Source organism: Ixodes scapularis, unplaced genomic scaffold (genome assembly GCF_016920785.2).
Source record: "Ixodes scapularis isolate PalLabHiFi unplaced genomic scaffold, ASM1692078v2 PGA_scaffold0__279_contigs__length_252992795, whole genome shotgun sequence".
In the NCBI taxonomy this organism is placed as follows: Eukaryota; Metazoa; Arthropoda; class Arachnida; order Ixodida; family Ixodidae; genus Ixodes; species Ixodes scapularis.
In genome coordinates, this window is record NW_024609835.1 from 60,843,175 (window position 1) to 60,864,784 (window position 21,610).

The following is a 21,610-nucleotide window of genomic DNA, read 5'->3' on the forward strand; positions in this document are numbered from 1 at the left end:
AAGGAACTACGGCAAAAAGATTACGTGACCTCGCTCGGCTCTAAGCTGCAGCATAACGCCCGCTAATGTCAGCGGAGAGAGTGAGAGGAAGCGTCCACCGAGATAGCACGCGGAAACCTACACGGCACTCCGAATGACCTCACTAGGAGGGGGACCAGGAGTGACCCTGAAGGCTGGGAGTGAGTTGAGGGTGCCCGAAATGCCAATATTTATCTTCTTTTTTTTTTTTTTACGCAACAACTAGGACACGCAGGCGAAATCGGTTTTCTGTTCTTTACTTCAGAAGTGTCTTCTGCAGTAAAGTAATCTTCTGAAGTAATCTTCTGAAGTGCTTCAGAAGATTCGGAAATCGTTGCACCCCCTCTTTAATGATATGACGGTAAATCGCCATGTCTTTTTTCATCGCTTCTTCATTGTTCTGAAAATTACATGCGGAGTAGGCAAAGTACAAATAATTGCCTAAAGATTAAAAAAAATGTGTATAGAAAACATAAAGAAGAACCAAATGTTCAGGGATTTGTGCTCGCCACGACCTATCACGGCCGCCATCCGTGGAACCTATTCTAATAAACAACGGAACATACCGTATCAGAGAAAAGCAGCCTATGAGTCCCAGCGCTTCATTCCTTTACTGTTATTTCTGCTCCTTCTCTAAGGGCTGAAAGCTTCCAAAGTCTAACCCTCCTATGAATAGGGACTTCTCGTAGATCGTTCGTTTCCATGCCATCCCGCAACGCTCTCCTCAACAAAGACGCTGCTACAGCGCGTGCGTGCCGCTAGCCTTGTCTGCAAAGTTTCGGATCTCGTGTCGGGTTGCTCAGAGCATAGTGGGCGGTGTAGACGATCTATTCAGGGTCCCTATTTTCTGCGCTGCTTTGTATATTTAACTGGTTGCGACTATATGAACCTGTTAGGTTTTTGAAGCGAGCCGAAACGGTTCGAAGATAAATATTTATTGCCTTTGACAGTACACCGTCCTTGCGTTCATTTATTTGCAGATGTCCTCGTACCTTCGAAGTTCGAGCCTGGCGTCTCGAATAGGCCTAAATCCATAAAAAGAAACCTGAAAGAATGAGAACTACAGGGCGTCTCTCTCGACTGCCCTACCTCCAGCACGCGCTGTTGGCCTTCCGTCGTGCTTTGGCTGCGCGTGCATGTTTGAGGCTCACAAAAAGCGCCGTAAAAGGTAGGAAGCTCGCGCTGGAGGCAGGACAGCGAAACTTCTCCCTCCTTTAAGGGGTGTCCAAACAGGACACTACAAAACGTACGACTCTGACAAATCGTGAAAATTGAAGCGGGCGTGTCCGCTTCAATTTTCACGATTTGTCGGAGTTGTGAGTTTTGTAGTGTCCTGTTTAGACACCCCCTTACTCGTTCTCACCCCGTCAGCGAACATAGAATGGCCCTCGGCCGCCTTTTGCCGAGCTTCTACGTAGATTTGAATAGTTGCTACTCCCGATGGTGATGTGCCGGAACATGAAGAGTTTAATTATAGCTCCCTTTATCATCCCCCCCTCTTTCCCCTATTCCTTCCCTCAGAAGCGACCGAGCCAATTCGAGCCCTTCTTTTAGGATTCCCTGGCTAAGGGCAGCATGGCGCTCCCGCAGGTTAGTTACGTCGCAATACACGCCTGTTTGCCCCTGCAGCCTATCCGTAAGGCTGCAGGCGCGGCTGCACGGTATGGTGCGGACGCCCCTGCTTGGCAACGTTGAGAATGATTGCAGCGCCACACCCGAGGGGGGGGGGGGGGGGGGGGGGGGTCAGCGGATGGCAGTCATTGGGCTGCCGTGCAATACAGGAAGACGTGAGATCCGTCCTTGGGCTGTACTCTGGTTCATCTGGAAGTTGTCGACACGGACGAGCACCGAAACGGATGGGGCTAAGTTCCCCGGTAGAGCGTCGTTCGGAAGTGGGTCTTCTCTGTTGCCCTCACTGTGGGAGTATACATAGTCTGTATACTCCCACAGTCAGGGGCCAACTGCTGGATCGGGGTTACGTTTTCTATGGGCCGCGTTTGAAACGCCGCGAACGCGTCAATCGTCTGCTCTGCCTTTCCGCCAGCTTTCCTCCTCGCCACGCAACAACGCAGCGCACGCGCACTTGCGACCAATCGGACCGGGGGGCGTCAGATAGGTTTCTCCGACCGGGTGCTCTGATCACAGATGGCCCGATGGTAGCTCCCCACTCTGATCCCCGTCAGCGACATGAGGACGTGTTGTTTAATACGTTGGTTTAATGCAGACGTCTAATTTAATGCTCCATACAAAACCAAGGCGAGTCCGGCTCCCAAGTCCGTTCCTCCATGTCTCTCTCTCTCTCTCTCTCCCCCGACCTTTCTTTTTTTCTTCTTTTTCCCCGTCGGTTAAAAACAACTTTTAGAAATCCTCGCCGCGGAAAAAGGTGGGTTCGAGCTTCGGCGTATAGTTGTGAATTGCTTCCGGTCTCGGGTGTATCGCCTGAAGAAGAGTTGCCGGTTTTTTGCCTCACCGCCTCTTCAGCCTGGCCGCCGCGAAGTCGTTGGCTCAGCACGTCGGCCGCGTCTGTTTCATTTGCCGTTGGCGGGCGCAGTATGTGAAGCAGCAACAAATCACTCTCCGCCGGGGTCCTCCCTGACACAGTGTTTGGGGGTACCCAAGCCACGGGGAGAATTATCGCCTCCCCCACCTCACGGTAGCGTCGTGAGACGGTCCGTTTGAACTCCTGCACCGCCGGTGTTCAAGAACACATGACAACGTCCGCCATTAAATTGCAAGTGCTCTCCATGGTTTGAGGTGGACCCTCTCTTCAATCTAGGTCACCGTGGTGTATATAAAGGCTATTGAGCGTAGCCAGCAAATTACAGTCGTAGTGACTTTCCTGCCAGTGTTACCCGATCGATCATTGCCTCTAGACGTTTTGTAAATCTCAAACACACGTCATTTCAAGTTTTTGAAAAAATAGAACGAGTTTTATTGCACCTGATCTGAGAAAATTCACTTCCATACTTTGTCTCAGCTTAACGCAGACTCACCGGAAAGACTACGAGCGTGAACTCCGTGAGTTTTATTGCGCCTCGGCTGCACGAAAGCTCGTGAGGCTAGAGCTCACAATAAAAGCACACTGTCGCGCTTGTAGCCTTTGCAGTTAGTTCATGTTAAAGTGACACCAAACCCCTCCTCCTCTTCCCCTCCCCCCCCCCCCCCCCCCCCAAAAAAAAAAAAAAAAAACGAACAACACAACATATTTCTGAAGTGGCTGGTTTGAGTGCGTTTGTCACAAAATGAAAACAACAACAACAAAAACAACAACAACATATAGCACGACATTTCTGTTCTGTAACTGATTCCGAAAGATGGTTGTATTTTGAAATAGACGTTTCCTAATACGCAAAAAGCATGTTTCGGAAACACTCCTAATTCAGAACGAGTCTGTCGACCTAAGTAATAAGCTATAATTTTTCTTTTATTGAGATAATGTTCATTATGTGACAGACATGAGTGTACCAGGCAGTTGGAGTAATGTGTCCTTTTTGAAAAATTAAATTTATTTATTTATTTATTTTTTTTTTTATTTTTTTTTTTAAGGTGGGACAAATTATATATAGAATTATCGATCACCGCAGTGGTGTCGGAAATGTTTGGGAGGCAGATGGAGGGGGAGGAAGTGTCTGCGAAATTCGGAGGGGGGAGCGACCTGCCCCCTCTTTTTTGACTGCGTTCGTATGCCACTGGACTACCGTACCTTTTCCGTGAAGACCTCGGCGCCCTTAGTAGAGCCACTCTCGACGGACGATTGGTAAAGCTGCGGCACGTACCATTCGTTGAAGATGTAGCTCCTAGGCTCCGTGGAGATGACGATGTCCACGAGATGTCGTATCAGCGTTGTCAGGACGCTATCTTGAATGAACTGCTCCTTCAGGATGTACGGACGCAAATGGCACAGGCTCACTCACCCTGTCTGCGAGAGACGAACGAGTCTAACGCATCATCAGACTCATTAGGAATCCTCAGGGCTTCGCCACTTTTTTCCCGAAAGATATCAACGTAGATGCATGCTTTCTCTAGGAAAAGCAGAGTGCTCCCTAGAATTCTAGGCATCAGTGGAAAGGCTGGCACGTCGGTTGACCCGCAGTATATTAACTTAAGGATGGCCACTTATTGCGGCATCCAAAAGCAATGTCAAGCGGCGTTAACAAAAATCTTTGTCAAAAGCTTTACGGCCCACGCACCTCGAAACTTCATGCCTTTTTTTTTTTTTTTTTTCAGTTCAGACGCAATATTTCTGGGTCAATACTTCAAAAAGCATCCGATTGGCGTCATTCGTCGGGCTCTTAGACCATATTTGAATGATTGGCTTTTCGCACGTTCCATGTGTCACGTGTGAATGACTTTTCTAGCGATTCTTTTTCCCTGCCAATTTTCGGAAGTGTAAAAATTATCTTCTGAGAGAAAGTAGGAAGTGCGCAGTGTGAAGGTTCGTTCACGCACCATTGCGTACGAGAACCCGTCGCATGAAAACGGGTGCTCCTTTAACACGGGACAACTTCCCCATCATGTGATAAGGGATGCAGACTCTACAGGGAGGTCAACATACATTGTCCAAACGGGCCGCACCTGCTCAGCCCAAGCACAACGTACCGGTTCAGCCCCGGCGCTGCGTCTGCGTCGAGACGGGCGTCATACTGGGAAGTTAATTAATTATTAATTTATTTGCAGATACTACCACTCTCTCATAGAAAGTGTTATAGGTCTGGGCCCATTTTCGGGGGGTAGAGCGTAAAAAAATGCAAAATAAAACATAAGTAAGAAGGGGAAAAAACAGGATGAATAAAGGTGGCACCTTTGCACGTCGCGTATTGATACAAGTTGTAAAAGCAGTACATTTCGAGAAACACTGCAAAAGAAAGGTTTGATAATACAGAAACCAGCAAGCACTAACAACGAGAATAGCCAGGCGTAATTAATGAGCAAACACATACACTTCGCGCGCAGACGCTTTTAAAGGAAAAAATAAAAATAAAGAGAGATTATTTCACATTATACGCTTAAACCAGGGATGGGCAGTATTTCAAATACAAGTATTTGAAATATGTATTTCAAATACTTTGTGTAGTTTTCATTTGTATTTAATTACAAATTGGGTAATGTATTTGGTGTGTGTATATACTAAAACGTGGGTATTTCAAATACAATTGTAATTAAATACAATTTTGTGGGCGAAAATACATCCCTCAAATTTATTTTCACGACTCATTTTGCTCATCCTAAGACGTGTCCACAGCAGGAAGAAAACAATGTTCTGCCCCGAATGCAGTGTCTCTCAATCAAGCACAAACGTTTAGTGACTTTGTGATTACGGTGCTAGTCTAGGGCAAGAATAGTGACGAAATCGACCTTATCAGGCAGACTGGCTAAATAAGTGCCTGGGACAACTTTTGATGCTTTCCAGCCTGATTTCCACCCATATGTTTGCCTGGAACATTCTAAATGCGCGGGTCGTCCAGATTTTTGTAGCTAGTGCGAGTTGCGACAATAAAAAATTCTTTGGCTTGTGCTGCGCGTCTTGGTCTACTTGGTTCATTGTTGGTCTATACCAAAATGTAATCGACAAAAAAAAAGCTGCTTGAAGCTCTGTACTTCTTTCCCCTATTAGGTCCAAGCTGATTACATTTTTTGTGATTATATTTCTATTACGTTACTAGAGCCTCGCACACTAACTCCCGAGTGTGTGAAGCAAAATTAAAATGAGATACCCAGAAACCCGTTGCAGGTGCCCTGAAGTCGCTGACGCAAATTTTGAGGAATGTATTTGGAAAAGTATTTGGAGGAGACGAAATACATTTGGCTGTATTTGTATCTTGTACCAAAATGCTGTTTTTAAAATGTAATTAGATTCGTAATTAAATACATTTTTGAAGAAGTATTTTGTATTTGTATTTCGATACATATTTGCATGTATTTTGCCCATCCCTGGCTTAAACGAACCTTTTATTACAGCCGCTGAAAATAGCTCAAATCAAGAGCAATGAAAATCAAGGCGTAAAACATCAGCAGCTTCATGCATGTAAACAATTGAAAAATTTATTTAAACAGTAAAATGAGATATGCTTTGAATGAGTGAGCAGATGCGGCATTTACAATCTCAGAAGGCAAATGGTTCCAATCTTTAACAGTTTTTGGGAATCAGTCATTGTGACATCTACATTCTGTGAGCGATAAGCTATGGTAGCTTCTTGTGCTCCTAATTGATTTTGGAGTGACATAGATTGTCTTATCAATTTTAAAGCTGCCATTAATCAGGTTGTAGAAGAGTTGAGTTCCTTTATTTTCCTACGCGTTTGAAGTGACTTGATATCTGCTAAGCTGTACAGACTGCTGACAGAATGTAATCTTTTATAATTGTTATAAACAAGTCTAAGGGTCCTTTTTTTGTGTTCTGTCGGGTTTGCTTGTATTTGTTGAAGTGTTGGGATCCCAGATAATGTCAGCATAATCTAAAAGAGGCCTAATCAAAAATTTATATGCTATTTGTTTTGTTTCAATTGTAGAGTGTCTTAGATTACGTCTTAGGTGTCACAATTTAAACATTGTCCTTTGGCGCAAGGTGTCGATGTGATCACTCAACCTAAGATCAGATGTTATAGTAACACCGAGATATTTAAGAGAGGAAACTTGTTGAAGAGCAGTGCTATCTAGGGTCTATGAAAAAGACAATGGCGTTTTTGCGAGTGATGGTCATAGGAACGTATTTCTTTGGATTTAACTGAACTTGCCATGTTCGGCACCAATTCATGATTGTGCCAAAGATTGAGTTAAGATGTTCTTGGTCTGCAGTGTTAATTTATATAAGAAAATATTACCATGTGCACGGCAAAAAGGTGGAGATTTATGTTTTTTGTATGTTCAACTAGATCATATGTGCACCGAGAAAAGAAAAAAAAAAAGGACCCAACACATCCTTGTGGTACGCCCGAGAGCGCCAACAAACTTATGCCGATTATTTACGCAGTCTTTAATCTACCGCTGCACGTTGCCATTTAATAATATTTTGGACAATTTTAAGTGTAGTTTGGGGTGAGGCACACGTTCAAAAGCCTTTAAAAAATCTAGAAATATAACGTCGGTTTGTCCTCTTTATTAATATTCTCTGAAAATAATTAACCGTTTGCGCAAGTTACGTAGCGGTAGAAAGATTCCGCCTGAAACCATGCTGTTTGGCACAAAAACATTTAATTTGTTTGTAAAAAGTGAAAGCCGTTTACAACTCCCTGTAACACCGAATTAGAGCGCAGCTCTTGAGGAGGAGGAGGGAAGGGTACTGGGGGGGGGGGTAAGTTACCTGGGGGGGGGGGGGGGTCACGTGACCTTGGTCACGTGACGATGCCGATGATGTCATCAGTGACGTCACTGATGACGTCATCAGTGACGATGACGATGCGGACTCTGATGACGTCATCAGCGATGATGACGATGACGATGCGGATGTTGGTGACGTCATCAGTGACGTCACTGATGACGTCATCCGTGATGATGACGATGCGGATGCCGGTGACGTCATCAGTGACGTAATCAGTGATAATGACGATGACAATGCGGATGCCGGTGAAGTGTGATTACGGACTACATGCTGAAGTAGTTTGCTGACCGCGCACGACAGTGAAATTGGCCTATAATTAGCAGCCTCCGTAGTAGGGCAGGTACGACTTTTTGCATATTTACAATCATTCGGTATTGAGCCCACTCGTAATGATTCGTCAAATAAGCAGTATAAATATCTGGCGCACCCTTCAGCGTACCTCATTGAGAATTCATTCGGAATATTGCCTGGTTCCGCCCTTTTTGTTAAATATCTAGACTAAGCAGAGAAGCAGACAACCCCGCCTCTGAACAGACAATATCAGGTATAGCGTCTGAGCAGGTGCAATACTCGAAGGATTGGGTACGAGGCCGCTGTTCGAAGAGGTTTGAGCCCGTAAGCCGAACGCCGGACGCCGGCTTTCGGCATTCGAACGCGTTCGAAGAGGGAGTCGAGACAAACGTCTCTGCTCACTCTACCCACTAATCATTCCAACCAGAGTTCGGTGTTCTGACGTCCCAGCGCACTCTCTTTTCCTCCTCTCCTTCAGTCTTTACCCGTATTTCTTAGAGGGTATACGTACGAAGTTAGAGCAAAAATTGCCGACGTTACAATCCTGAAGGGAGATGAACCTTTTCGGAGACGAGTTCTTCGCATGCGCGAGCTCTTCGCATGTGCTCGGAGGAATCGATGTAACAGCAGACTCCACTTGTGTTAACTGTCCGGAGATCAACGGATGCATGCTCGGCACTGTTCGCGCCAAACCTGCGTCAACTGCGAGTTGTCACTGGACTTCCCCGCTTCACGCAGGTAGACCAACTCGAGAGCATCGCTCAAATGAATACTATCCGTGATATCGCCGATGAGATGCGGGTGAGCCAAGCTCAACGGCTGTCTCGCACTCCTCACGGTCGAATCATACTCACGTCCAGTGGTCGCGCCCACCTCATCAACGGCCCGCTCATGCCGATACCAACTCCACCTTGGAACCCGGAGGCAGTCACCCCTGTCAAACCCCTTCCAAGTCACGAAGGACCTGATCGCCCCGAGAGACGAGCTACGCAAGCGGCCATTCATAACAAGGAAATCAGCCAGTTCCTTAAACACGTAGAAGTCTTCTACACGGATGCAGCGAGGGACGATAGCGGCCGAACTGCAGTAGCATGGCACTCACCTACTCGCAACGAGACGAGCAACCAGCTTACCTCACGTACACGAAGCACCTGCATGGCAGAACTTCTGGCGATTCTGTTCGCAGTGGAAACGACCACGACCATGCCACGCCCAGAAATCAGTGAAACCCGCATATACACAGACTCCCAAGAGGCAATGCGCGCACTTGGGCAGTCGAGCACGTGCAACGTTACGGTTGCGCACATCCGGGAACTGGTTCGCCTCGCCGGGGCTAAACAGAAGATCACCATCGCGTGGATTCCTGGCCGCGCCAACATTCCGGGGAACGAGCGGGCGGACGGGGCCGCGAGGGCACTGCTAAAAGCAAGTATTCAGCCCTCACAAGGCCCGGTCCTTTCGCCCGTTCAACGAGATGTTTCAAGCAAAGAAGTCTTCGACCTCTATGAGATCAAAAAAGAAGAAAGAAATGCCCGGAAAGCGCGACTTGCTGCGCTCCTCCCTGCTAACCCCCATCCGAACCCTCGAGGGCTTCCAAGATGGGAACGAGTGGCCCTGCACAGACTTCAAACTCGCACTATGCTAACTCCCGTTTGGCTTGCCAAATTCCACAGGCCAACAGACCAGGAGGACACGGGACCTGACCCAAGATGTCCCCACTGCGGTGTCCCCGCGACTTGTGACCACCTTGTATGGTTCTGTCCAGAGACGTCAAACGAACGGGCGGCGGCGATCAACAACCTGCCTCCTTCCCTTCGACCGAAGACCCTATGGGAATGGGCTCACCCGAGGTCCTCAGAACCCGCGGATAGAACAGCCGTCTTTTCATCCCTCATCTCCTACCTCCGGTCCTCCGGGATCGGACGGTACATCTGATCCATCGTCATCGCTAGCTCCCTTTTCCCCTTCCCCCACGCCACACGAGGCCCACAAGCCAGAGGCGTGGTCTTTCAAATAAACGTTTCAATCAATCAACCTGCGTCAACTTGCCCATGCCGGTTATTTCCGAAGTAACGTTTGAGTCCCGCCGTCAGGTGCCGTTTCTACGTTGAAAAAGTAAACAGAACAACCCTTGGCCTATCTAGAGTAGGCGATATGTTAAGAATATAGTTTCCTTTTTCAGCACGAGTTTTTTTTTTTTTTTTTTGCCTTCTATAGCCTTTTGGCGTCTCATGATCAAAAGCACAACAAAAGGCGACGAGTGCCTGCTGGAGAGATGTGCCGATTTAAAAGAGAAAAGGCAGTAGCACAGTAAGGGCACATTGGACATCAGGCACCTCCTCGTATACCTAAAAAAGAAAAAGGGGACAACATCTATTTTAGCAAGTTAAGTGATAGCCTTTCAAACGGATGAAAATGCATAGGCGTGGGTTACGGCAGCCCTTTACGCACATGGGAAAAATCACCGATGTTCGCCTGCCATCCCGCTGCAGAAAAACAATATAACAGCGAGTTCACATTTAACAGTATACCGTGAGAGATCAGACATATCAAACAAATGATGCAGAGAAATATTCATTTGATAAGTTAATTTAAAAAATAAAATATTTACACAAATTTTACACTGGAACCTTTTTTTTTCAGATAAACGGAGAGCTCAACGAGTAACATAACTACCGAAATGTATTTTTTTTATTTAAAAAAAGAAATATGCAATGAGACGTCGTTATTGGACCTAATGCACATCCTCCTCTCGAGTCGAAGAGTGGGCAAGGCAAAGCAAGGACGAGTGAGATTTACGCTTAATCCAACGGCGTGGCTTAGCTAAGCGATATGTTTTAGCCCAAATTAAACCCCCTTCCATCCCCCCTCCCCCTTTCCCTCCCCCTCCCCCCTCCCTTCAGGCTGTATTCATGTTTACTATGTCTTTTTAGATCTCTCACGCAATCAGTTTGCTTTACCAGGTGTGAGGAAAAAAAAAACACAAATGATTTGCAACTGCGTCCCGCTTGTACATAAAATCACGTAAAATAACTAAAAATGAGTGCAGGAAGGGGAATAGATTATATAAAAAGGATTAATATCAGAGTTGACACATAGTTATCTTTTCGCAACGTTGACACATTTCAGCTAATAACTAATGAGGCGCGGCAACTGTTACCAGCTGCTAGGGAAAACTCGGGAGAGCACAGTAGGTTCAAGGCCGCGCTAATGATTGATGCCCATACGGACGTCATCCCCCCCCCCCCCCTTTTTTTTTTTTTGCTCGCGTCTTTATCTAAACGCTTGGCGTACAGGTGATGGATGACTAACAAAAAAATGTAAATTTCATGCTCGGACAAAACCTTTTACCAACTTGATCATGCCGACAAGGAACGGGGAGCACGAATGTGTTGAGCGGGAACTACCACCTCCCAGAACAACTTCGCACAAATTGACGTCACGTGACGCAAATTTACGCTCTAAATTAAGCGGGGAAATCGACGTCACGTCATTTGGTGGCGTATGTCGAGATCACGTGGCTTTTACGTCCCCGTTAAATTAAGCGAGGAAATTTTCGTTTGACATCAATTTTTCTCGTTAAATTTAGGGGGAAGGAAATTAACGCGACCTTGCTTCATGACGTTCCTTCGAGACGGTTCTTCCTTACGGGTTTCTTGTAGAATGGGGCTCGTAAAACACATTGTGTGTTAATAGTGGCGACTTCTGCGAAACCGGCGGTACCTAGCAAAACCACTCGAAGAAAATCGCCAATATAGGCAAGGCAAAGCAAGAACGAGTGACATCTACGCTTAATCCAACGGCGTGACTGAGCGAAGCGATGTTTTAGCCCAAATAGAAAGTTCCGCCGTTCAAGATGGCGAAGGCCATGGAGAACGCGGAGTTAGGAAGCCTCTGGAGGCGACATGACGCCGCCAGAGGTGAAGCCGCGGGAGACTTCTGGTCTAGAGTGACCGCCCCCTCCCCCCCCCCCCCCCCCCCCCCCCCCCATCCCCTCCTCCCAACGATGACCGAAAACGCTATTCGACGAACTTGGGTACTTTTTCCACCGACCGCGACGCCACTTCTGGCTTCACTTGGCGTTTGGCCGGTTTGTACCGGTATGTCGCCTCCTTTTATTCCTACCTCCATGGTAGAGAAAATGTGTGTAAGTGTACACCCGTGAGCGATATGAAGGTGTTCAGCTCTCTTTTTGTTTTTGACGCTCCTGCAATTTTTGGAACAAGCTGTGTTCCAGGAAAGAAATAGAACGCAAAGTTTAGACCCCCAAGCCACGTACCATTTGAGACGTTGAGAGTTAATATAGCTTTCGGGAGCCGTAAAACAGGCAAGAAACAGGGTAAGGTGTTCACCTTCATATTGCTGGCGGGTGTACTGTGTATGCTAGCCGTTTGAGAAGTATGTCGCACAAACGCCGCTGGTTCGCTGAGGCGCTTAGCGTGGACGCGTTACGCACGGTTTGAGCGAAAGTGGTGCCACCCTCGGTGCCCGCTTGAAAACATCGGAGCATATACGAGGGTTATACTCCAACTTTTTCGCACTAAACAAGCACGGTAATAACCGAGCGAAGGTCGAAATCACTTATTCAAAATAGGAATCTAACGAATCGTTATAGTTGCATTTACAGTACGACAGCGACGTCATGTATTTCTACTCGCGCCGATTCATAGCCTCTCATAAAAATATGGGCTCTGCTTCAAGTTTCAACACACGCCCTAAGGTTACACTCTACCAATCTTCCTAAACCTAGTGTCAAGCTCTCAGGGCGCGCACAGAGGCTAAACAATTGGCTCACGAACACATCCACACAGACTTTACTCCGTTTGACCCCTCCGAACGCAGGGGACGCTACGAGCTATCCCAGCCAATCCCGCTCTGTAGACGTAGCCGCTTTCCACGCGTCGCTGTGCCCCCTCTCAAGGTCACATTACACTCACACGGCCTTGGATTGGCTCCGACGGCACGTAGCATCCGCTGCGCTCGGACTTAAGATGAAACGGATTGTAAACACGCAAATTCAAAAGTTTACTACATGAATCGTAGCTAACACAGGCACAGAAAGACTACAAACACCACGATGTCACGATTCTGGCATCGCTTTATCGATCCCGCCGGCTGCGCCAACACCATCTAAAATCTAAGAAGGCCCTTGCACTCGAATTTCGTCGCCGCCATAACACGACAGAGCGCGCGGGCGCCAATTCGCCGCGAGTACTACGTCATGTTCAGCTGGGACTCGCTCGGGCCCAATCGCCGAGTTGACGCCGACTTATACCGTGATGATGTTTTGTTATTTATGAACAGAAACGAGGAAGTGGACAGTATTGGAACCATGATTAAAAGCGCTAAAAAAAAGACGTACGGAAGATAGAAGACAAACACGGGTGCTTGTTTGTCTTCTATCTTGTGTACGTCTTTTTTTAGCGCTTTTAACCATGGTTCAATACAGTCAACACCAGTTAGCCCAGCAAGATGTTATTTTTAAGTGGACAGTCTTCGATCAGCCTGGGAGGTGTTGGCTATGCTCGGATTTAAGGTGCAACGAGTCGCATTATAGCGGTATTTACTGTGATATTTCCAAGAAATATCATAATTAAAAGACCGAACACGAAGTGATGTATGGCTGGCTATCAGCCTCGGCTCGGACTGCCCGAGTGAAGTCGTCGTCGTCTTTATTCACACCGTTCTCCACACCTCGATACATAACACACCTTCACCCCTGGCTCGCCATGGCTCATAGCGCAACACCGGCTCCTTGACTCTCGTGGATCTTCTCACTTTTGAGCTCACTTCGACGTTAGAACTGGTCGATCCGATAAGGGAAGCTTCCCTTTGGCTAGGGCTGGCCAATGGAGCCTGAAGCTCGGGTGCGGAACGTTTCGGGGGTGCTGACACCGCAGATACAGGCGGTGGCACCGGAGGTACAGACGACGCTGTTGGATTTCTCGGGGATGTCGGCGCAGAAGGTCCGGGTAATGTAACGTCCAATAATGGCAAATCTGGCAACTGGTTACCAAATGTCCCTTGTTCCGAAGCGGGACAAACTCTCTGTCGCAGGTGGTCATCGTGGCGATGCCAACATGTGCCGTCATCCAGAACAATCTATGATGATGATGCGCTTGCTGGGTGCACTGCGGACGCGGGGATCCAGTCAGGCCCTTGTCGAAAGTTCTTTGCCCAAACGCTGTCACCCGGTTGTAGCAGTGGCTGTCGTCTAGCTCCATGATCACAACGTTGCTTCTGTTTTAGTTGTTTTAGTACGACCTTAAAACGGAAATCAGGATGGAGCAAGTCCATTGCAGTTTTAGGTTTCCATCCCATGAGGACCTCCGCAGGTGTTAGTCCAGTGATACCGTGAGGTGTTTTGCGGTACCGCAAAAGGGCTCGTGAACTCTTTGTCTGAAAATCTCCCGAAGAAGCTTTCTTGAGTTTGTTCTTGATTGTTTGAACGGCTCTCTCCGCAGCCCCATTAGATGCCGGGTGATATGGGGTGATCCTCATACTACGAATTCCGTTCCTCTTCAGGAATTCTGCAAATACAGAACTTGTGAAGGCTGGTCCGTTGTCATTCACGATCAGGTCAGGCAATCCGTGCGTGGCAATTATTGATCGAAGACAATTCACCGTTGCCTCCGCCGAAGGTGAGGAAACGACCATCACCTCGAGCCACTTGGAATAAGCATCTACGAGGATTAAGAAATATCGTCCTTGAAATGGTCCCCCGAAATCTTTATGAAGGCGTGACCAAGCTTTTTTGGGAAAGGGCCAAGGTGTCATTGGCACTGGTTGTGGTGTTCGCTGGCGTTCCTGACACGCAGAAGAGCTGTTGACCTTGACCTTAATGTCTTCTTCAATGCCATACCACCAAACGTGACTTCTTGTCACCGTCTTCATTTTGGTGATTCCTGGGTGTCCCTCATGCAGGAAATCCAGCACACTTCCTGTTAGAATTTTCGGAACTACTACTCTCGTACCCCATAGCACGCAATTGTCTTGCACGCTGAGCTCCTGCGTTTTTGTAGCGTAGGGTTGCCACTCTGGTGTAGCGGGAAAAGTTGAACCGTAGCACCTCACGTATTTTCGACAACACCAGATCTCGTTCCGTAGCTGTCGCAATAACTTATGGGAAGAGAATTTTGTAGTCACGTTCCAACATGAAAACATCTGCGGGCTTTGGCACTATGAATTTCTTAGTCACCAGTGGTAGGCGACTCAGCGCATCAGCATGACCAAGAGTTTTTCCAGGACGATATACCAAGGCGTAGCTGTAGCTAGCTAGTTTCAAGGCTCACCTTTGGATTCTTGGTGAACGCTGTGGGGGAATGCCTTTGTCAGCGCCTAATAGTCTCAGCCGGGGCTTGTGGTCAGTGACTGCCTCAAAAGGTCGACCACAGAAATATTGGTGAAATTTTGTTATTTCAAACATGAGTGCAAGAGCCTCTTCACTTCACTTCACTTTATTTCCTTAAAGACCCCTTCGGGAGGGGTATTACATAAGGGGTGGGAGAATATAAGAACACAATAACTTGAACAATAGGTTGCTACGCTGGATTGATGGTTGACACAGCTTCAGCAAACCTTAATGGGCAGGTGATCGTAGCAACATCGCCGGGAAGGCCGTTCCAGTCTGTTGCAGTACGGGGGAAGAAGGAATTGAAAAAAGTGGCAGTTCGAGTGCGGTGACGGGTGACCTGCAATGGGTGACCTGTTCGGAGAGAGATGCGGGCGTGGGGTACATTGTAGGGCGCGTGATGGAGCGGAGAATAGAAAAACTTGTGAAATAGACATAAGCTAGCAGTTTGGCGACGAGAGGAGAGGTCTAAAAGGCCCGATTCAGCTTTTAAGGATGAGATACTAACTTTGTACGAGTAAGATGAGTGGATGAATCTGGTGGCGCGGTTCTGAACCTGTTCGAGTGCATAACTGAGATAGGCTTGGTGCGGGCTCCAGATGGGGGATGCGTATTCCAGCTTTGACCTTACGAGTGATTTGTATGCTAGCAGTTTTATGCTTTGAGGAGCGGTACGTAGATGGCGTTTTAGAAATCCTAAACTTTTATTTGCTGATGAGATAATGTTAGTGAGATGTGCGCGCCATGATAGGTCGCTACCTAAGGTGACACCAAGATATTTATAGGACTGTGCTATTTCGACGGGAGTGTTAGCAATTGAATAGGGGAAAAGGAAAGGGTTGGTTCGGCGATGAAAGGACATGAGTTTGCATTTATTAGGATTAAGTGACATGAGCCAGTGGTCGCACCATTTCTGGATGCGGTTGAAGGTTTCCTGTAGATTGATTTGGTCAGAAATGTTAGTAACTGGTTGGTAAATAACGCAGTCATCGGCAAACATACGGATTTGGCAAGTAACGTGTAAGGGTAAATCGTTAATATATATGAGGAATTGCAGTGGGCCCAAGACGGAGCCCTGGGGGACACCTGATGATACTGGTAGGCAGTTGGAGGACTGGTTATTAACGAGGACGGACTGAGAGCGATTTGTCAAACATTCCTGTATCCATTTCAAGACGTCAGGGTCTAATCATAGCCGAGAAAGTTTTAGTAGCAAGCGTCTATGAGGTACTTTGTCGAAGGGTTTTGCAAAGTCCAAGAAGATAGCGTCAGTTTGGCAGTTAGAGTCGAGATAGATATGCAAGTCGTGGAGAAAGAGAGCTAGTTGAGTTTCGCAGGAGAAGTTCCTGCGAAACTCGTGCTGAGAAGAGAGAAATAATTGGTTAGAGTCCAGGAAGTTCATAACGTGGGTATAAATGACGTGTTCCATGATTTTGCAGGGTACGCTTGTTAAGGAAATGGGTCAATAATTTAATGGAGAGTCCTTGTTGCCTGATTTTAAAACGGGAACCACCTTCCCCGAATTCCAGTCATCTGGAATGCCGCCTGTGAAAAGTGACTGCGAGAACATAAGTGAGAAAAATGATGAACATACATGGTTACAGTTCTTCAAAAATTTCAGGTGATTTCGTCGGCGCGCCCGCTGATGATGACAACTTGATGTTATCAATAATAGACGAAATACCGGCAGTGGAAAATGAGATGGGGTGCATTTCCAATTCGATAGTTACGATTACGGGTGGGAGTGGGGCGTCGGGCTCTTGAGTAAAGACTGATGAGAACGCGATATTAAACATGTTAGCGCACTCACTATCGCTAAGCACATTCCTTGATTCATCGGCAAGAGTTAAACCGGGAGTCTGCTGAGGGTTTATGACCTGCCAGAACTTTCTTAGGTTATTGATTAATATGTTTGGTAAGTCAATAAGGAAAAATGAGCGCTTGGCTTCAATGATCGCGTTTAAATATGTTGCTTCGGCCTCGTAGTACCTTTCCCACGCGCATGGGTTTGGTTTTGACTTCGCAGAGCGAAAAAGACGCTTTTTTTATTTTCCAGCCTCTTAAGGGTTTTAGTGAACCATGGCTTCTGTCGGCTAACACGAAAACTGATCTCAGGAATAAATGTATTTATTAATTCGTTAAACTTGTTCTTGAGTAGTACCCGATTTTCATGGATGGATCGACTTTGATAAGCAGCCTCAAAGTCAGTAAAAAAATTGGTTAAGTGGTTATTTTTCGCTTCATAATTTCCTTTGTTGTAGAGGCGAATTGTTTTATTTTGAGTAGGGGGACACGTCGGCGAAGACATAAAATCAGCGTGAATGACCTTATGGTCACTAATTTCCCGTAGGTAAGTAATTGACGACATACTGTCAGGACGGTTGGTTAATATTAGGTCCAAGAGACTTGCAGTCTCTTGCGTGACACGTGTTGGCTCAGTTAATATTTGGGACAGGTTAAAATTGAGGCAAACATCGATAAATTATCTCGTTTCTGCGTTGCTCGTTGTTGTAGGTGCCAGGTTAGCCCAATCGACATATGAGTAATTAAAGTCGCCAAAAAGAAGTATGTGGGCATTGCGATGTTTTGCATTGAGGTGGCACAGCATATCGTTAAGCTGCCCCGGAAAATCGGGACTATTATGCGGCGGCCTGTAACAGACACCCAACAGCACTGTTTCAGGAGCGGCATGACAGATGAGCCAGAGTATTTCCAGATCGGATGAAGTGTTAATAGTAGTGCATGGTATTTGATGGTTTACGGCAATGAGAACACCTCCCCCGCGAGTACCTTTGCGATTATTACGAAGGAGACGGAAATTTGGCAGGTACGCTAAAACTTCGGAGTCAGTAACATCACTGGTTAGCCAAGTTTCAGTGAGCACAAGTACATTGCATTCAGAAGATAATACAACGCCAGATAAGAGTTCGCGCTTCGGAAGAAAGCTGCGTATGTTAGTAAAGATCACCGAAAAAGAAAGATTAGTTCGAGGGGCACGTTGGGGGCGTTTTGTAATTTTCCGTTGACGGTGCGATTGCTACGAGATTTCTTTGACTGATTGGCATGATTCATCGAAAACGTGACGTTTTGAGCCGATGAGCAGTGTTTTGCAGCGCAAAGAAAAGGGAGCAGATTTGCTTCTAGCAAAGGCAAGGAGGTGTTTCCGTGCGTTGCGAACTGAGCGGGAAAAATCTTCGCCCATGCTGAAGTTAGTACCTTTTAGTTTACGGCCATTTGAAAGGATGGCTTCTTTAGTTTTGAAAAAGGAGAAGTTCACTATTATTGGTCGTGGACGCTCGACCGAATAACGCCCGAGGCGGTGGGCACGTTCTATTTTTTTCGAGTCTAATGTTACATCAAAAAGTTCAGAGCAAAGGCGAATGATTCTTTGTGTGGACTGGGCAAAAGTCTCTGTAGGTGAGGGATCGGGCACACCATAAAATATTAGATTCTTTCGTCGGGATCGATTTTCAGTGTCGTCCACCCGGGCCTCAAGGTCAGAGACCTGACGAGCCGCGTGGACGGCCCTGGTCACCGTGGCCTCCACCTCAGCACGTAGCGTGGAAAGGACTCGGTAATGACCCTCCAGGTCAGTCATCCGCCTGCCTAGGTCCGATATAGTCCTATCGGTTGTCTGCAGCTGACTTTTTAGGCCCTTTACCTCCTCGATGAGTTTAGTTTGACCTGCAGACAGCTTCTGCAATTCGCTTAGGATTTCACTTGAGGTAACAGGACCCGGATTAGTCTCTACATCTTCAGACAACATCAGTAAGCGGCGGATGACTTGAGCACATTTTCTAGCAACGGCAATGCAACACTGCAGGCTCGGCAGCTGTACTAAAAGATAGTTGCTCGATTTCTTAGACGAGGTACCGTATGACATGCTAACCTGCATGGTGTAGGACAGCGGGTTAATGGACCGTGCTGTGGCACAGCCACCGAGCCCACTGAGTGCAGTCGCCGGATGTTGTTCTTTTATGACTGGCGCATCTGTTGACGTCGATGACGATGGTGCTTCCCACGATGAACTGGGGATCCACGGATCAGATGACAGCGCCACAAGGTTTAGCGGCGCGTTTGCTGTTGATGACTGCCAATCTCTCGAGCCGTGCGCGTGGCGAAGGGGCGTACTTTCCGTGGCGATAATCCAGGTATCATTCAGGAAGGCTGGAACCATGACGAGGGTGATGAACGAGGTAAGGACCTGCATGGTGTAGGACAGCGGGTTAATGGACCGTGTTGTGGCACAGCCACCGAGCCCACCACCGAGCCTCTTTGTCCAAGTGGCTGTAGTTCTGTTCTGCTGCCATCAGACGACGTGATGCGAACGCAATAGGCTTCTCCTCGCCCATGGAACTCCTCTGCGCCAGTACAGCCCCAATTCCGTTGGGTGAAGCGTCGCAGCTTAGCACAAGGTGCTTCGTGGTGTCGTAATGTGCAAGGACACCAGCAGAAGTTACCAGCTCTTTGCTTCGCTCGAACGCGCATTCTTGCTCTCCTGACCACTCCCAGCGTGCTCCTTTTTCCAGCAGCCGATGTAACGGCTCCAGGACACTTGGCAAATTGGGTAGAAATCTTCTGTAAAAATTTAGCAGGCCCAAAAAACTTTGTAGTTGCTTTGTGTCTTGTGGAGTTGGTGCCTTTACAATTGCATCCACTTTACTTGGCAAAGGGTGAAGACTTGTGTGGTCGATGTGGTGTCCCAAATACTCCACCTTTGATGCAAAAAACTCGCGCTTTTCAAACTGCAGCTTCAATCCTGCATTTGTTAGCCGCTGAAGTACTTTTTCAATATTTCTCATGTGGTCCGAGTCATCCACTTCAGCTACTAAGATGTCATCAAAGTAGACGACAACGTGCCTGAGGTCACAAAGCAGGTTTTCTATTTCTCGCAGGGAAATTGCTGGCGCTGATGAAACACCAAAAGGTAGCCTTGTGTTCTCAAACAATCCTTTGTGGGTATAGATAGTGACGTACTTTCTTGAGGACGGAGAGAGTGCCACCTGCTGGTAAGCGTCATTGAGGTCCAACTTGGAGAACTTGATGCCTCCGAAGAGCTTTGTCCAGAGCTCTTCGACTCTCGGTATTGGGTACGTATCCACCTGGGCTGCTGCGTTTATGGTGAGCTTAAAGTCTCCACAGATTCGCACCCGACCATCTCTTTTTAATACCGGGACAATCGGTGCTGCCCAGTCAGAAGTCCTGACTTGCTTCAAAATTCCTTCCTGTTCTAGTCGTTGAAGCTCTTGAGTGACCAGATCTTGCAATGAAAAGGGGACTGGTCGTGGCTTGAAGAATCGGGGTCTTGATCCATCTGGCACGCAAATCTTGGCTTCCACGTTCTTAGCCGACCCAGCCCACCAGAAAACACATATGGAAATTCGCTAAAGAGACCCTCTGTTGATGTATTATGTAGATTTACGACGTCAGCAACAGGTAGACCCAGAGCTTGTATCCAGTTTCGTCCCAGCAGAGTTGGGGAAGTTCCGCCAACGACGAACAGAGGAAGAACTTCTTGATCCTTGTACTTCACCAGGATCTCGGCGCAACATTGAACCGGTGTCAACTCTCCTGAGTACCCTCTAAGAACGACATTGGAGAGGACAAACCTTCACATCCGGAAACAATTCTCGTAAACGTCTCTCTTCCATTACGGAGCACGCCTGCCCCAGTGTCGAGTTTCATGTCAACTGGTTTGCCTTGAATAATGACAGTTATAATAATTGGAGGAACCTGAGATGCTTTCAGTTGCCACATATTGTACGTTGGGGGATCATCGTCACTGTCCTGATCGTTGGTGTCGTCGAGGCTGTGAACTGGAACCGCCGATGGCGCCTTTTTCGACCGTCGTCCTGGCGAGTTCTGATAGTCTCGCGCAGCTTTCCCATCTTTCTTGACGCTGCTTGACTCGTCATGCGATCTTGCTGTGCAGACCGCTGAGAGGTGGCCAACCTTTTTGCAGTTGTGGCATGTCATATTAGCATAACGACATGCTGCTGAGCCGTGTGACTTTCCGCAGTGACAACATCCAGACTATCTAGACGACTGCTCTGATAGGCGGTTGGTTTCGACAGCTGAAGTCGTCCCAGCCCAGCACGCGATTGCTTGGGAATCTTTCCCCGCGGCTTCCATGGCTACGACGACTTTGACAGCTTTCTCAAAAGTCAGTTCTGCATCTTCCAAAAGTCGGGTGAGCATAAGGTCGTTATTGATGCCGCAGACTAGCTGATCTCGAAGCATGTCGTTGAGCACCGTCTTGAAGTCGCAAGCGTCCGCCAACTTCCGCAGCGATGCAATAAAGTCGCTCACGGTTTCTCCTTGTTTAAGAGCCCTTGTGTGGAACTTCAGACGCTCTACAATTACGGAAGGCTTGGGGGCGTAATGCCCGTTCAGTGTCGTGATAATGTCGTCATAGGCAACATCCCGAGGTCTTTCTGGAGCCAGAAGATTTCTGAGAAGCGAATATGTTCGTGTGCCACAGTTTGACAAAAATACTGCGCGCTTCTTTTTTTCTGTTATGTCATTTGCAATAAAATATTGCTCGAGTACTTCCTCATACTCCTCCCATTCATTCTTGCTTTCTCCGAGAAAGGGTTCGAGCTTTGGCATCGTAATCGGAGAAAATCAAGAAA

At 47.3% G+C, this 21,610-nt stretch overlaps 1 protein-coding gene across 1 annotated transcript; it reads right to left on the reverse strand.

The window, feature by feature from the left end:
* Positions 1-18,015: 18,015 nt before the first annotated feature.
* On the reverse strand, positions 18,016-20,954 carry LOC120847709. Its single transcript, XM_040219576.2, has 2 exons — positions 20,712-20,954; positions 18,016-18,768 (listed from the first exon to the last, which is right to left on the reverse strand). The coding sequence occupies exons 1-2, from the start codon at positions 20,952-20,954 to the stop codon at positions 18,016-18,018; spliced, it is 996 nt and encodes a 331-aa protein (XP_040075510.2).
* Between the last annotated feature and the right edge of the window lie 656 nt (positions 20,955-21,610).

Coding starts and splice junctions, on each gene's coding strand:
- LOC120847709 (XM_040219576.2), bottom strand. CDS start 20,954: ATGACATGCCACAACTGCAAAAAGGTTGGCCACCTCTCAGCGGTCTGC. Junction 18,769..20,711: donor GGCAACTGAAAGCATCTCAG/GTTCCTCCAATT, acceptor GCTAGAAAATGT/GCTCAAGTCATCCGCCGCTT.